At 31.8% G+C, this 14081-nt stretch overlaps 10 protein-coding genes across 10 annotated transcripts; 4 read left to right on the top strand and 6 right to left on the bottom strand.

Annotated features, from left to right (window-relative positions):
• Positions 1–516: 516 nt before the first annotated feature.
• Positions 517–2607, top strand: cand_005960 (SEC1 family protein; the record flags this gene model as incomplete). The annotated part of the gene is made up of 1 exon (XM_067210837.1): positions 517–2607. The coding sequence occupies one exon, from the start codon at positions 517–519 to the stop codon at positions 2605–2607; it is 2091 nt and encodes a 696-aa protein (XP_067068044.1).
• Positions 2608–2732: 125 nt separating this feature from the next.
• On the top strand, positions 2733–4158 carry cand_005950 (mRNA capping enzyme; the record flags this gene model as incomplete). The annotated part of the gene is made up of 2 exons (XM_067210836.1): positions 2733–2781; positions 2840–4158. The coding sequence occupies 2 exons, from the start codon at positions 2733–2735 to the stop codon at positions 4156–4158; spliced, it is 1368 nt and encodes a 455-aa protein (XP_067068043.1).
• Positions 4159–4246: 88 nt separating this feature from the next.
• On the bottom strand, positions 4247–6778 carry cand_005940 (DNA topoisomerase family protein; the record flags this gene model as incomplete). The annotated part of the gene is made up of 2 exons (XM_067210835.1): positions 4247–5677; positions 5744–6778. 2 exons carry the CDS (start codon positions 6776–6778, stop codon positions 4247–4249), a joined length of 2466 nt encoding a protein of 821 aa, XP_067068042.1.
• A 185-nt stretch (positions 6779–6963) lies between these two features.
• On the bottom strand, positions 6964–7417 carry cand_005930 (PHD finger-like domain-containing protein 5A; the record flags this gene model as incomplete). Its single annotated transcript, XM_067210834.1, has 3 exons — positions 6964–7125; positions 7192–7343; positions 7405–7417. The coding sequence occupies 3 exons, from the start codon at positions 7415–7417 to the stop codon at positions 6964–6966; spliced, it is 327 nt and encodes a 108-aa protein (XP_067068041.1).
• A 188-nt stretch (positions 7418–7605) lies between these two features.
• cand_005920 (1 divalent ion tolerance protein) lies at positions 7606–7971 on the top strand (the record flags this gene model as incomplete). The annotated part of the gene is made up of 1 exon (XM_067210833.1): positions 7606–7971. The coding sequence occupies one exon, from the start codon at positions 7606–7608 to the stop codon at positions 7969–7971; it is 366 nt and encodes a 121-aa protein (XP_067068040.1).
• cand_005910 (uncharacterized protein) lies at positions 7964–8773 on the bottom strand (the record flags this gene model as incomplete). Its single annotated transcript, XM_067210832.1, has 1 exon — positions 7964–8773. The coding sequence occupies one exon, from the start codon at positions 8771–8773 to the stop codon at positions 7964–7966; it is 810 nt and encodes a 269-aa protein (XP_067068039.1).
• Positions 8774–8863: 90 nt separating this feature from the next.
• cand_005900 (uncharacterized protein) lies at positions 8864–9164 on the top strand (the record flags this gene model as incomplete). The annotated part of the gene is made up of 2 exons (XM_067210831.1): positions 8864–8980; positions 9048–9164. The coding sequence occupies 2 exons, from the start codon at positions 8864–8866 to the stop codon at positions 9162–9164; spliced, it is 234 nt and encodes a 77-aa protein (XP_067068038.1).
• Positions 9165–9391: 227 nt separating this feature from the next.
• On the bottom strand, positions 9392–9880 carry cand_005890 (NAC domain-containing protein; the record flags this gene model as incomplete). Its single annotated transcript, XM_067210830.1, has 1 exon — positions 9392–9880. The coding sequence occupies one exon, from the start codon at positions 9878–9880 to the stop codon at positions 9392–9394; it is 489 nt and encodes a 162-aa protein (XP_067068037.1).
• Positions 9881–10117: 237 nt separating this feature from the next.
• On the bottom strand, positions 10118–10939 carry cand_005880 (uncharacterized protein; the record flags this gene model as incomplete). The annotated part of the gene is made up of 1 exon (XM_067210829.1): positions 10118–10939. One exon carries the CDS (start codon positions 10937–10939, stop codon positions 10118–10120), a length of 822 nt encoding a protein of 273 aa, XP_067068036.1.
• A 237-nt stretch (positions 10940–11176) lies between these two features.
• cand_005870 (glycogen phosphorylase) lies at positions 11177–13897 on the bottom strand (the record flags this gene model as incomplete). Its single annotated transcript, XM_067210828.1, has 1 exon — positions 11177–13897. The coding sequence occupies one exon, from the start codon at positions 13895–13897 to the stop codon at positions 11177–11179; it is 2721 nt and encodes a 906-aa protein (XP_067068035.1).
• Positions 13898–14081: the final 184 nt, after the last annotated feature.

Raw genomic sequence — 14081 nt, 5'->3', positions numbered from 1 at the left:
TACTACAAGATAACTTTGAAAGTATAAATAGTAGACATATGCAATGAAATATTGATTTTTCGTGTTTATAATAAAGTAAATTTAGAAGATCTAATTATTCCTTTGAAGTAAATTGGTAGCAAGCAAGAAGTATTAATGAAGTATCAAAGTAATATTTCTGTAGTGCAATATTTAATTTGAAAGCATAGTATTCACAAATATAAAGTTGTCTTCTAGTAGACTATTTGGTTAAGTTACCTTAAATATTAAAACTATCTTCTGACTCTAATTTTCCTAAAAATAGATATATTTCTAGATCATAAGGTCATTTCTTCCAAGTCCTATTCTACTAAATTTTTGATCCAGTGATATTCCAATATTTTATTTATTTTGCAATATCATAACACATAATAGAAACTATTGCAATTCAGGGAAATACTCCTTAAAGTAAAACTTTAACCGCTGTATATTACAAATTGAAGTCTAAATATATTGAAATATTTCCGTTTATACTTTTTTTGTGATATTGATATACTTATGGATTTAATTAGACTCCATGGTAGAAAAACTTTGCTATATTTTCTAAAGAGTGTGTATGAATCATGCAATGGGGATAGCCTACCTTGTCATATATTTGTGGAGCCATCTATTTCATCACTCCTGAGTTTTACCATAGATACTGCAGATTTAAATGATCTTGGATTTAAAAATATACATACACTGAGTAATGGATTGAACTTTACGGATCTAATATGTTCAATTATTTGTGATATACCTTTTGAACCTCAAAATAATGATTCTAAAACACAAACAATAATTTGCGTATATATATGTCACCCATCTTTTGAATATGTAAAGATTTTATCTAACTATCTTATAACATTTCAAAATTCCATTCAACGTATTCATTTAAATTTAACCATTTCAATTAGAAATATTATAGGTTTTATTCCATCTTATACAATTTCAGCTCTTCAAATGCTCCATAAACTTATTACACCATATCATATTATACCAGAATGCTATTCCATACACGTATACTGGGTACCAATAGATGAGAATACACTGTCTATGGAGTATAGAAATATTTTTGTTGATTATCACCTTTACAAAGAAGAGACGTCACTTCAATTAGCTGCAAACAGTTTATATTGGTTGCTTAATTATACAAATTCTCTAACAGCTCGTATATATGCCATAGGATCTGCTGCTGCTTCTCTTTTAAATTATTTTTATGAAGCTAATGAAACAAAAACAACAATTAGAAATGATTACAAACCATTTACTTGGTCTAACTTATTTGATGTTTCGAATGTTGACTCTACACAACAAAAAGCAGTCTTACCAAAAAAAAATGTTCTTGAGACTGCTATCCCAATAAAATATTCATTTAGTACTAAATCAGTAGTACCTGTTACTAGCTATGAAAGTGGATATAACAATAAGCTGGATGAATGCCCATTAAGTTTTGATCAAGTAATCATATTAGATAGAAGATGTGACATGTATACTCTTATGGCAACTCCTTTTGCCTATCATGCACTTTTAGACTTCACATTTGGTGTTCAAAAAACTTATGTAGAAATCCCTACAAATAAGGTAGCTCATGAAAATATTAGATCGAATTCATGGAAATTAGCTTTAGCTGGGGATACTCTCTTTCCTTCTCTCAAAGATCTGCGCTTAAAGGAAGTTGGAATATATTTACACAAAAAAGCATATGAATTACAATCTCTTTATCAAGAAAAGGATGGTCTAAGAGATATTGCAGAAATAGGGGAATTTGTGCGCAAACTAAAAGGAAAACAGAGTGAGCAAGGGACTCTAGCAAATCATGTAAATGTTGCAACATTCCTCAATGATTACTATACTAAAAACTATCTATCAGTAAAACGTCTTGAACTTGAAGACTCAATAATGGCTAATTCACTCATTAATTCTTCAGTTCCTGGTGTTGTAAGGGATATCAGTAATCGCCTTGGTGAAGCTCTTTCAGTTGGGTCCCAAGTAGAAGGTCCTTTAGAATCATTGATAGATCAAAAAGGAATTGAAATAAATGAGGTATATAGAATTTTATGTTTAGCATGTTTAGTTGAAGGTGGTTTCAAAAATAAGATGCAATTTGAAAGAATTAAAAAGCAAATTGTTCGAGTTTTCGGTTTCCAAGAGCTGAGTCGACTTAACTTTTTGGCTACTCTAGGACTTTTAAAATATGAGGCAAATAAATTTTATTCATGGTCTATATTGAAAAAGAATCTCCGATTACTTATGAATGAGAAGGAGTCAGAAAACGATATTAGCTGTGTATATAGTGGTTATGCACCAGCAAGTGTAAGGCTTGTTGAGCTATTATGTAATGAGTCTGATAAATCAGTAAGTGTAATGGGAGACAGTATTAAAGAGATTTTAGATAATATATGGGGGCCTTGTGTGGAAGTTAGATGTAATGAAGTTAATTTTAAACCACAATCATGTCTTGTAATTTTTGTTGGTGGTGTTACTCTTGGGGAAGTTACATGTCTAAGAAAATTACAATTTCTTATAGGAAAAGAGATATATATTGGAACAACAGAAATATTTAATCATAACATATTATTTGATTCTTTGAAAGCATATAGAACATGTTGAAGTGAGCCTCCAATAATACAAAATATTCCCTACTACACTGGCGGACTTTTACTTTCAAATGCAAAGGCTGAATTTTTTAGGCAATTTCTTGAGATTATTCATTACTTATAAATAGCCCTACATTAATGGATGAAACCTTAAACATATCTATTCCAGGTTTCGTATTAGATGAAGGTAAGTTACAAAAAACAGCTGAATATTTATAACTAATTAAAATTATCGTATATTACAGGTATCCAAAAAAATGAAATATTAAAAAAGGTTCGAAACTATTGTGGTTGGAGACAAGATACTTTCCCAGGTTCCCAACCAGTTTCACTGAACCAACAAAAGCTTGAATCTTGTATTGGTAGAAATACATATGTTGCCTGCGAAAAAACTGACGGTATTCGCCTATTACTTTATGCAGCTAGTCGACGGGTTTTCTTAATTGATCGTAATCAACAAGTAAATGTTGTTAATATGACTTTGCCAAGTACCTATTGGTTTACAATAGTAAGTGTCCAAGAGCACTTTATAACTAATAATGAGACTTCTGTAACGGAAGATGATAATACAAAAGATCTTAACTTTTCTTCTTTAAATAAAGAAATGGTTAATTTAAATCCAAATAATGAGCAACATCTGACATATTTTCAACAGAATACCTTATTGGATGGAGAATTAGTTAAGGATACATTTTCTATTGACAACCAGAAATTCACAATTTTAAGATATTTGGTATATGATTGTATTTCAATTGAAAGAGATGAGACTATAAAATTACTACCACTTTTGGAAAGGTTAAAAAATGCTTATTTAAAGGTGATCAAACCAAAAATATTATATGACAGAATAATAAAAAAATTTTTTGGTGAAATGAAACAAATTAAAAGTGACCCATTTGAAATATATATTAAGGATTTTTTTGAAGTTACCGATGTGCCTGCTATTTTAAACTTCTCACAACGTCTACCTCATTTATCAGATGGAATTATATTCACCCCTCTTCACCTACCTTATATTCCTGGAACCTGCCCACAACTACTAAAGTGGAAACCACCACACTTGAATACTGCTGATTTTGCTGCTATGTTTTACTCTGAATCAGATGAATATGACTCCCCTATATTTTTGGAATTATTAGTTGGAATACGTGGTGTTAGAGCTAGTGTTAATTGCTTTTGTGCTCCAGTGGGTCCTTTGTATCAATATCTAATAGATGAATTTAGAGTTTATAGAACATCTGGTCAAATACTTGAATGTTTCTATGATCCAAATGTTGTCTATTACAAACCTACAAAGACTCACAATGGTGCAATTGCTTGGGGTGAACCATTAATTGCAGTACAAGGTGGATGGGTAGTAGAGAGAATTAGAACGGATAAAAATACTCCAAATGATATAAATACAGTAAATAGAGTTTTTGAATCTATAAGAGATGGAATTAGTAGTGATGTTCTTATTAATACAATAAATTTGTATCACAAGAGTGGGAAGAAGTCTGTTGCAGAATACTGTAATTTACCAGATTTTGTCAAAAAGTCCCAATCGAGTTTAAGAGAGAATTAGGAGATCACTTTACTTTATAAATGTTATATTTCGCTCAATTTATATATTATAAATCAAGAACCAAATATTTTACTTTCTTAACTTGTCCTTACGTCTTTTTTTTACTTCCCCTAAATTTAGGGCGTATTGTTATCCTAGATACTGAGTTTTCTTCAGCTTCAATAAGTTCATTTATTCTTTCAAGGCAAATTGGACAACCTATTATTGACTCTTTAGGACTATTCAAATTTACTAATAATATTCTAGTTCCACAGTTATTACAATAATCGTTGGTTGTTGAAACTTTATGACAATGCTTCTCTCTAAATTTTAGTACAAGATTGCAGTTGGAGCAGTCGATTCTCCAATTAGGTGCTGAACTCAAATCCAAGGTCAATACTCCATCTTTACACTTTTCTATTGGGCAGTACATTATAAAAGATGAATTATAGGAGTATGGACAAGTTGGATGGGGACACTCTTTACAAAGAGTGTTTTGAATAGCACTGTCAAAGGGTGGATCATTATAACATCTTGGGCACAGTATCATATTCTTCTTGGTTCTTAAGCTATTAAATACTAGGAGTTCGTAGTCATCTAGAGGACATTTGAGCTCTTTGTAAAGTTTTAAGCTACCACCGCTTGGTAATTTTAAATTTATCTCACAAAAAGAGCAATATAATTTTGGGGGATTAGTATTAGAAATATAAGTCATGTATCGTTTACACTGTCCACATCTACTTAGACGTGTACCACTACTTGACAAATTAGTGAAACTGAGTTGAAACAATGATTCAAAAGAAGCAATATTCTTTACAAAAAATAAAAACTTTAGTTTAAAGATTGCAAGAGTATGTTTAAGTACATTTCTTGCATTAGCCTTTCCTTGTGAAATTAGACTGATGTATCTTTCCATTTCACTTCTTATCATTGGATAAACTAGTTCTATATCTATATTCATATAACCATGAATTAGCGCATTTCCAAGCCTTGTAGGCTCTAATTTTCTTCCATCAATAATATTTACATACTTTCTTTCAATTAATTTTTGAATATGTACAGGCATTGATGCATCTGTTCCAATACCATTCTTTTCCATAAGTGAAAGTAAATTACCTTCACTAAGTAGTGGAGGAGGTTTAGTTTCACCATTACATATCTCAATAGACTTTAAATTCAACTTCATACCTAAATCTAATTCTGGGATAGATATCGAATCTATATTCTTGTTCTTATCTATTATAGAAAATCCATATTCATTAATTCTCCTTCCTTGAAGAATAAATTTCTCACCATTTATATCAAATATGACAAATTCATTTATAAATTTAATATCAGGAGATATAGTTGCTAAAAAATGGCGAGTTATCAATTCATATAAACGCCAACTATCACCTGCTAAGTCATTAGATGTAACACTGCATATTGGTACTATAGGTGGGTGATCACCTACATCTATGCCATCTTGACGTGGATTAGTGTAATTTCCAGCTAGGATATCACATGTATATTGACCCCATAATGGATGATCCTTATGAATCTAAAAAGTAATCCACAACAATAATATTTCACAATAAAAATTTAATGTTATAAAAAAATTACTTACCGAAGCAGCTTCTTTCGTATCAAATGATTTTGGATATTTTGTTGTTTCTGTTCTAGGATAGGTTATGAACCCCGACAAATACAACTTTTCTGCAATACTCATTGCTTGAAAAGGACTAATACCAAGTATATTTGAGGCTAGTTTGAGCATTTGAACAGTGTTTAGTGGTAGTGGTCTGCTAATTCTATCAGCTTTCTTCTTTATATCAATAACCTTAGCAATTATAGGATAGGTAGAATTGACAGTGTTATAAAGGCATTGTATACTCTGTAAATCAAATATCTTCTTCCTCTCCCAAGTTGGAGAAAGAATTATATCTTTATACTCAATTGTTACAGTTAGGTAATAGAACTTCTCAGAAGCAAAACCTAAAATTTCGTCCCTTCTTTGAACAACAAAGAACAATGTTGGAGTTTGACATGGTCCATAAGATAGAATTGAATTATTAAAGTCTCCATATTTCGTCTTTAAATAAGTTGTCTGAAACCTCGAAAATGCAACACCAATTTTTAAATCTAATTCTTGACGTGCATCCACAGCATCAGCTTCATCTTTATTTGGTGATTTAAGGTTGTTCATAGCTTCAATCACATCTTTGGGTGCAACAGATGAAAATCTAGCTCTAAATATCCAAAGAGATTCATTTCTTCCTTTAGCCATAACATCTTTAACAACACTAATTACTTCAAAACATATGTTTTCTCCTTCCCTATCACAATCTAGCCAAAGAACTAAGAAATCACAGTTCTTCGCTTCCCTTAAGAGATGTGCTATCATCTTAGAAGATGATTCATTTTTTACAGTAGGGAGATCAAAGAGATCAACTGGATCAATTGATTCCCAATTACTGTATTTTGAAGGGAAATCTGTTTCAAATACATGCCCAGAAACTGAAGTAACTTTAAAAAGTGCTCTTTTATGCTGAAAATAGGCCGTATATTCATGCACAGGAGTCTTACATTGTCTTGTATTTAAATTACCATTTGACAGTACCTTTGCAACTGTTTCAGCAATAGAGGGCTTTTCAGCTACCATCAAGACTGTCGGTACCCTCATTGGATACTTCTCAAAGTTACAACTAAAAACAGGATTATATTGTAAAGGTGAAATTCAGTAAAGAGACAAGACATTTTCCCCAATTTCTAAGTAATTCAATTAGGATATAGAGATTATTATATACTAAGTAACTAATTTTCTTTTCATTATCAAAGTAATATTATCTATTTGTTAACACTTTTTCTTTGTTGATAAATTAAGTCTGTCTTTGTAGTCCCTAAATTTACAATCTTAGGACAACCATCTCTATCTTTTTCGCACATTGTACATTCTTTGCAATAATAGGCATCTGACATCCCAATAGATCCACATATTATACATCTCCCCTAAATAAAATATTCAAAGAGGAAGTGGATTTTAGATTGATCTTCGCACATCTCGATCTAGCTTACCTGTAGTGAGCCGTAGTTGCATTCATCACATATTCTAACAATTGTAGAAGGGTTAACAAGTGAATCACAAATAGGACATCTGCCATCACATTTTTCACATAAGCGACCAATGTGTATCCCAGGTTGCTTTCTGCACATAACCAAGTCAGGATCTAGAAAGAAAAGTAAAAAAGGTATAATACAGATATAATTAACACAAATAAAATAACATACGATGACGAGACATTTGACTGCTAATACTCCCCTTTTTGAGTAGGAAATATTAATGTAATTAGTTACAATAGTTAAAAGGGATATGGGGAACTAAATAAAGTTTGTCTAGCTGCGCCAATTATTGGAATTTAAATCCTGTACAAGCACTGAAATTAGTAGCAATTTTTTATTTTCATAGAGATTTGTAGTAATATTATAATTATGCAGGAGTCATCTATAGAAGTAAATCGAGTTGTAATTGTTTTAGTATCAGCTAAATCGAATGAAGAGGCTGAGTCAATATCCTTAAAGTTGGTTGCAGAGGAGTTGTGTGCTTGTGCATCAATAATTCAACCAGTGAAAAGTGTATACAGATGGAAAGGAGAAGTTTTAAAGAGTGATGAAGTGATAATAATTATAAAAACTTCTAAAGACTTAATTTTAACACTTACAGAAAGAATAAAGGAGCTGCATTCTTATGATGTACCAGAAATTATAGCTACAGTTATCACAGATGGTAATAAGGATTATTTAGAATGGGTTCTTGATTCCGTTACAAATAAAAAACATAAATACACTATCACTTAAACAAATTATCCTTAAAATTAAGAAATCCAAATATACCTAAGTCATGGAAAGCATAATTAAAGTTTTCAAAATGATCAGGAATATTGCTATAATTAATTATATCTATTTTATCAAGGACTAATTTGAGGACATTACAAAACTCACAGTTTGTGTTTGAATTTCTTTGCGTATCTACTAAAAATGAGAAGAGATTATTACCCCATAACATTATTTGATCCATACTAATGTTTCCATTTAAACCATCTCCATAAAGAAAGTAGTAGAAAACCATTCCAAATACACACCTATCACAATGTGGCATAAAGAGGAAAACTCGCGTTGGAAAATTTCCAGGTAATTTGTAGCTAATAGAAAATTGTGATATTTTATTCAGTGGAATACTAATATCTGATCCACTAAATACTTCAACATGAACTTTTTCATTTGCAAATATTTCAAAAATTAAGTCACAATCAAGAAATGTAAATGCTGGATCACAAATATAGATACTTTCAAATTGGAAGTGATTATGAAGAGCAATAATTGCTGATAATTGATATATTGATGGTGAGCTACTAGAATACATACCTTCAAAGCTACCAATACCAATTGCACATAATACATATCTATATATAGATGATGGATGATTTATATCACCTTGTGGTAATTGATTCCATAGATTTTCCTTCATAGTATCAATATTTCTTGAAACATATTTCCAATAATTACTCTCTTTAAATTTATGAGCATTATTATAAACTCTAAACTTAAGAGAACTCAGTAATTCTAATTCATCAATATCACTGCACTTGCAATCATACATTAATACCAGACTGTACCGACTTTGCCTACCCTTAGCTAAAATAACCTTGACTTACCGCTACTCACTTTTTTAGCTTTAAACAATCTCGAAATGACTCAAGGACAAATAAAAAAGAAAGTTTCAGCATCGAAATGTACTAAAAGACATAACAAACCAGCTTTTTCAAAAAATTCATACTTGAAAAGTGGTAATAAGAAAGTTAGAAAGGTAAGGTATTATTTATTTATTTATTTATTTATTTATTTATCTAGACCATCAAACTACTTATTTTCAGGGTAAAAAAGTGGTTAGCATTAAACAAATTGAGTCTTTAATAGCTGGAACTGCTATATCTGTAAATGAGCAAATAAAACTTTTATCAAGAAGTATAGGGAGTAAAGGAAATAAATAAATGGTATATACACCCAAACTACTACCCTATTTTAAGGAAGTTACTATTATTGCAAGATATATATAGCAATTCATACAATTACTAATAATTGAATTAGGATATAGGTCAAATAGATAATAATAATATACTAGTGATTACTACATATCAACACATTCTAAGCTAAGAACTAGTAATTATGACACTATTCTTAATATCATATTAGAGGATAATGATTGCCTCAAGCTATTCTATTCAATTTCTTCGAAATTCTCTACAACATCAGGAATATCATCCTCTTCGTTAGATTGTAAATTCGGTGCATTGCCAGATTGTGAATCTTGTAATAATCTTCGGAATTTCGGATCATTTAGGAATGCACTTAAATCCATCTGATTTACTTGTCTTGGTAAGTCTCCAATTTTCTTTTCTTGTCCATTTCCACTAATAATGTATGTATTTGATGCAACAGATGCTTGCAACTTCGGATTTACGAAGTGCAGGCAAGTACCATCACTTCTCATCATAGTTATGTCACCAATAGCCGGAAATGTCTGGCATCTAAAACGGTTAGTTATTGTTTGGAATTTCTTCAAATCCATGCCACCTGCCGGCTTCTGAGCACGCTTTTTCCTCCTAGCAGTACCTTTGCCTCCTACTTGGGTAGCAGCACCAAATCTCTCACGCAACTTCTGACGAGCAACTTCAATAGCGTCCTCATTCAGATTCAAACCACTCATTTTCTGCACTTGCCTCTATGCTTTCTTAATACTCAAAATGTATTAGTGAATTGTCTGTCTCGACTATTCTATAATTTACTCATAAGCGTCTCTGTTCCAATAACAAAAACCGCTCATATAGAAAACCGCTATAAACAAGCATTAATAAGTTTGTTTTCAGAGGGTATTGTTGAAATCTGATTATCCCTTCGCTTTAGAAAATAAATTGGTCTAATGTAATTATATAGAACTGTTCAACTATTTATAGTAGTCTTCTCTAGAATCTCTTTTATTTGGGGTATCTTTACTATATATAAGAATTGAACCAAATCTTCGCCTCAAGATTTCTTTCTTGCGAAGTTCATTTGCCTTCTGAAACAATCGAGTACACTTTACTACTAAGGGAGCTTCTTCGTGTGACTTGAAAATACTATTCTTGATGAGCATGCATATAGTAATTAGTGAAGCTACTTGATGAGCTACTAAAACGAGAATTATAGCTATACTCACGACAATCCACGATTCCCAAGTATTATATGTAATTCCAGGGTATATTGTTACTCCCAATTTAACGACAACATAGCAGTTCACTAGAATATATAGAATTGATACAATGAAAAGACTTCTTTTTGATAATGAAGAAAATATTGATATTCTTATTATATAGTCGAAACACAGATATACTAGACCTACACCATGCATTTGAATCTCCCATAATATAGATCTCCATGGTTCTTTTGGATAAACAATCATCCAGAAGAATGGAACTATTACACTTTCTAGTGAAATCCCTAATTCACGTACAAGTAAACATATATTTATCAAAAGAAGAGGCACATGCTGTTCTTTAAATCTTAAGAGGTCAATTGCAGTTGCACTGATAAAAAATATTAGCACTAAAGTCCATCCCCAATTTGTAAGGTAGTAGAAGAAACTGATATAATTCGGCCCACAATCAAGAAACATCCACAACCATATAGTTGCAAAGTAGAGGGTAGAAATTATATCATAACAAATCCTCCGGTTAGATTTTAAACTAGCTATCTTTTTATAAGTGTTTTTATATAAAGGTCTCCCCATTCGAAGTTTCTGTCAAATACTAGGAAATACTATCATACTACATGTGAAAAAAAGAGGCGGATAGAGTGGTCGTAAAAAAGGCGCGTCAGAGGCTCATAATTAGATCTATAAATAAATCTGTTGACAATCAAAAGTTTCAATAATCAAAAAGAATTTAGTATTCTATTCAATCAAAAGTTTATCTACTAGGTATGAACATAATAAAATTCAATAGTAAAACTGGTTCTTAAAATGAAATTATTTTTTAGTAGTAGTTCGATCTGATGACTGAGAACAGATAGATAGCCTATGACATGATTCTGGAGCTGGCCTTTCACATGGCTCTAGCCCCCATATTAAAGTTGCATACTCCTCAATTGTCCTGTCAGTAGAGAATTTCCCCATAGATGATGTAGCTTTTATACAGGTCTTTATCCATTCTTTTTTGTTCTTGTAGGCCTCATCAACTTTCTCTTGTGCCTTACAATATAACGGGAAATCATAGCACAATAAATAGTGATCTCCAACATATCCATTGCCATTAGAGGATATTCTGTCAATTATATCGCAAAATTCACCTTGAGCTTTCCCATCTCCAAGCATTATCCCCCCAGTTCGTATGAAGTTAAAAACTTCTTGTAATCTTTCATCAATGTGGTAGTTACCATTTGCTGCCTGTGCTCTGATTTCAGATACTTGATGCTCTAGTGCACCAAATATAAACATAGTATCATCTCCACATTCTTCTTTAATTTCCACATTTGCGCCATCCAAAGTCCCTAGTATTAAACCTCCATTCATGACAAACTTCATATTACTTGTACCAGAGGCTTCTGTTCCGGCAGTTGATATATGTTGAGAAATATCAGAGGCTGGAATAATAATCTGAGCATTACTCACATTATAATTCGGTAAAAATATACACATTAGGTATTCCTTGGTATCAGGATCATTGTTGATCACAACTGAAAGGTTATTTATCATTTTAATTGCTGATTTTGCGACTGCATATCCAGGTGCAGCTTTTCCACCAAAAAAGCAGCACCTGGGAACTACTTTTTTCCTTTCATTAGTAGAAAGTCTCTTTAGCGTTAAGTATCTATGAATAATATAAAATACATTAAGTAATTGCCGTTTGTATTCATGAATCCTTTTAACTTGTATATCAAATAGCATATTCGTATCTACTTTATATCCAGTATTAACCTCAACCCATCTTGCAAGTCTCTGTTTGTTATGTAACTTTACTTCAGCCCACTCTTTCTGTAACCCTTCATCATCAATATTGTTTTGTAAACTCTGTATCATATCGAAATTTGTTAACCAGCTATCAGATCCAAGCCAACTTGATATTAAGTGCGATAATTCAGGATTTGCACAATTAATCCATCTTCTAGGTGTTACCCCATTGGTAATATTGACAAATTTGTCTGAAATACCTTTTCTAGAATAATATTCTACGAAATCAGAGAAAAGGTCTTTTTTAACAATCTCAGTATGCAGAACAGCAACTCCATTAACTTTAGCACTTCCTATTACAGCTAAATTTGCCATACGGATTTTCTTATCCCAACCTTCCTCATAAATGGACATCTTTGATATCCATGGACCATCGCCCATAACATTACGTACATCATTCAAAAATCTATGATTTATTTCATTAATAATCATCAAATGTCTAGGTAATAGACGATTTATTAACGCAGCACTCCACTTTTCTAAAGCTTCAGGTAAAACTGTATGGTTTGTATAATTAAAGCATTGGCATGTAATATCCCATGCAAAATCCCATTCTAAATCCTCAACATCTATCAGTATGCGCATCATTTCTGCAATTGCTATTGTTGGATGAGTATCATTTAATTGACAAGATACCTTTTTTGGTAGGTCTTTCCAGTTAACTGATCCAGTCTTCTTGAATCTGCGTAATATATCTTGCATAGTCGCACATACAAAAAAGTATTGTTGTTTTAGTCGTAGCTCTTTACCCTGGTCCGTATTATCATTTGGGTATAACACAGCTGTAATATAATCTGCTCTTTGACGTCCGCATACTGCATCGACATATTTACCTTCATTAAAAGCTGAAAAATCAAACTCTTTTGAGGGTGTTGCTTTCCAAAGACGCAGATTTATGCAATTATATGTATCGAACCCTGGTATTGGATTATCATATGCGACTGCTTGAATCACTTCACCATCTACCCATCGATACTTTTTCTTCCCATGTTCTTCAAATTCACGAACTTTTCCATAAAATCTCACCCCATATGTCACATCTTGTCTCTCTATCTCCCATGGATTTGATTGTACTAACCAATAATCAGGATATTCAAATTGGCGACCTTGTACAATTTTTTGTTCAAATATTCCATATGTATAACGAATTCCATAACCCCACCCAGCGAAATTCTTTGTTGCAAGAGAATCAAGAAAACAGGCTGCTAAGCGACCTAACCCACCATTTCCCAATGCAGCATCATGTTCGTTTTCATATAAATTCTCCAAATTATATCCCAAACCAAATAATGACTTTTTATAGTTATCCTCAATATCTAAGTTTACTAATGCATTCTGCATTGCCCGTCCCAGTAAAAATTCTAAGCTGAGGTAATAACATCGTTTGCAGTCTGTTTCAGTAAAATATTCATTGGTATCATTTAAATTTTCAATGAGCCTATCTCTAATGCTGAATGCTGTCGCTCTATAAGCAGCATTATCATCAAAATTAAATCTTGTACATGCTAATGTATACTCAACATGATTAACAATTGATTTTTGGATAGATTCACTATCAGTTGGTAAATAGATCTCCATCAAACGCCATAACTTTTCTCTTCTTGAATCAGCAGACGGATCAAAATCATCTTGATACATACCAATCATTCCTCTAGGAACAGCACCAGTTAGCTTTGAGAATGAGGCCTTTCTCCTCATCTCAAAATTGTAACCTTCATGAACAAAGACGCTATCACCCATATTATTCGTTACTATTTAATATTTTTTAGTTATGAAACCAGGTTAAATCTAAAGTAATTGCATGTAGTATTAATACTTAGTAATGTATACAAAAAGAAATAGATCTCGAATTAGCGCTCAACTCCCCGAGTTATCGCAATATTAAGTGATAATAATAATTGAGTATTTAGATTTAAATATAAGT

This window comes from Cryptosporidium andersoni (assembly GCF_001865355.1).
Source record: "Cryptosporidium andersoni isolate 30847 chromosome Unknown contig_28, whole genome shotgun sequence".
Classification (NCBI taxonomy): Eukaryota; Apicomplexa; class Conoidasida; order Eucoccidiorida; family Cryptosporidiidae; genus Cryptosporidium; species Cryptosporidium andersoni.
The sequence above is the reverse complement of the archived record's forward strand: the minus strand, read 5'-3'. Positions and strand labels throughout refer to the sequence as shown.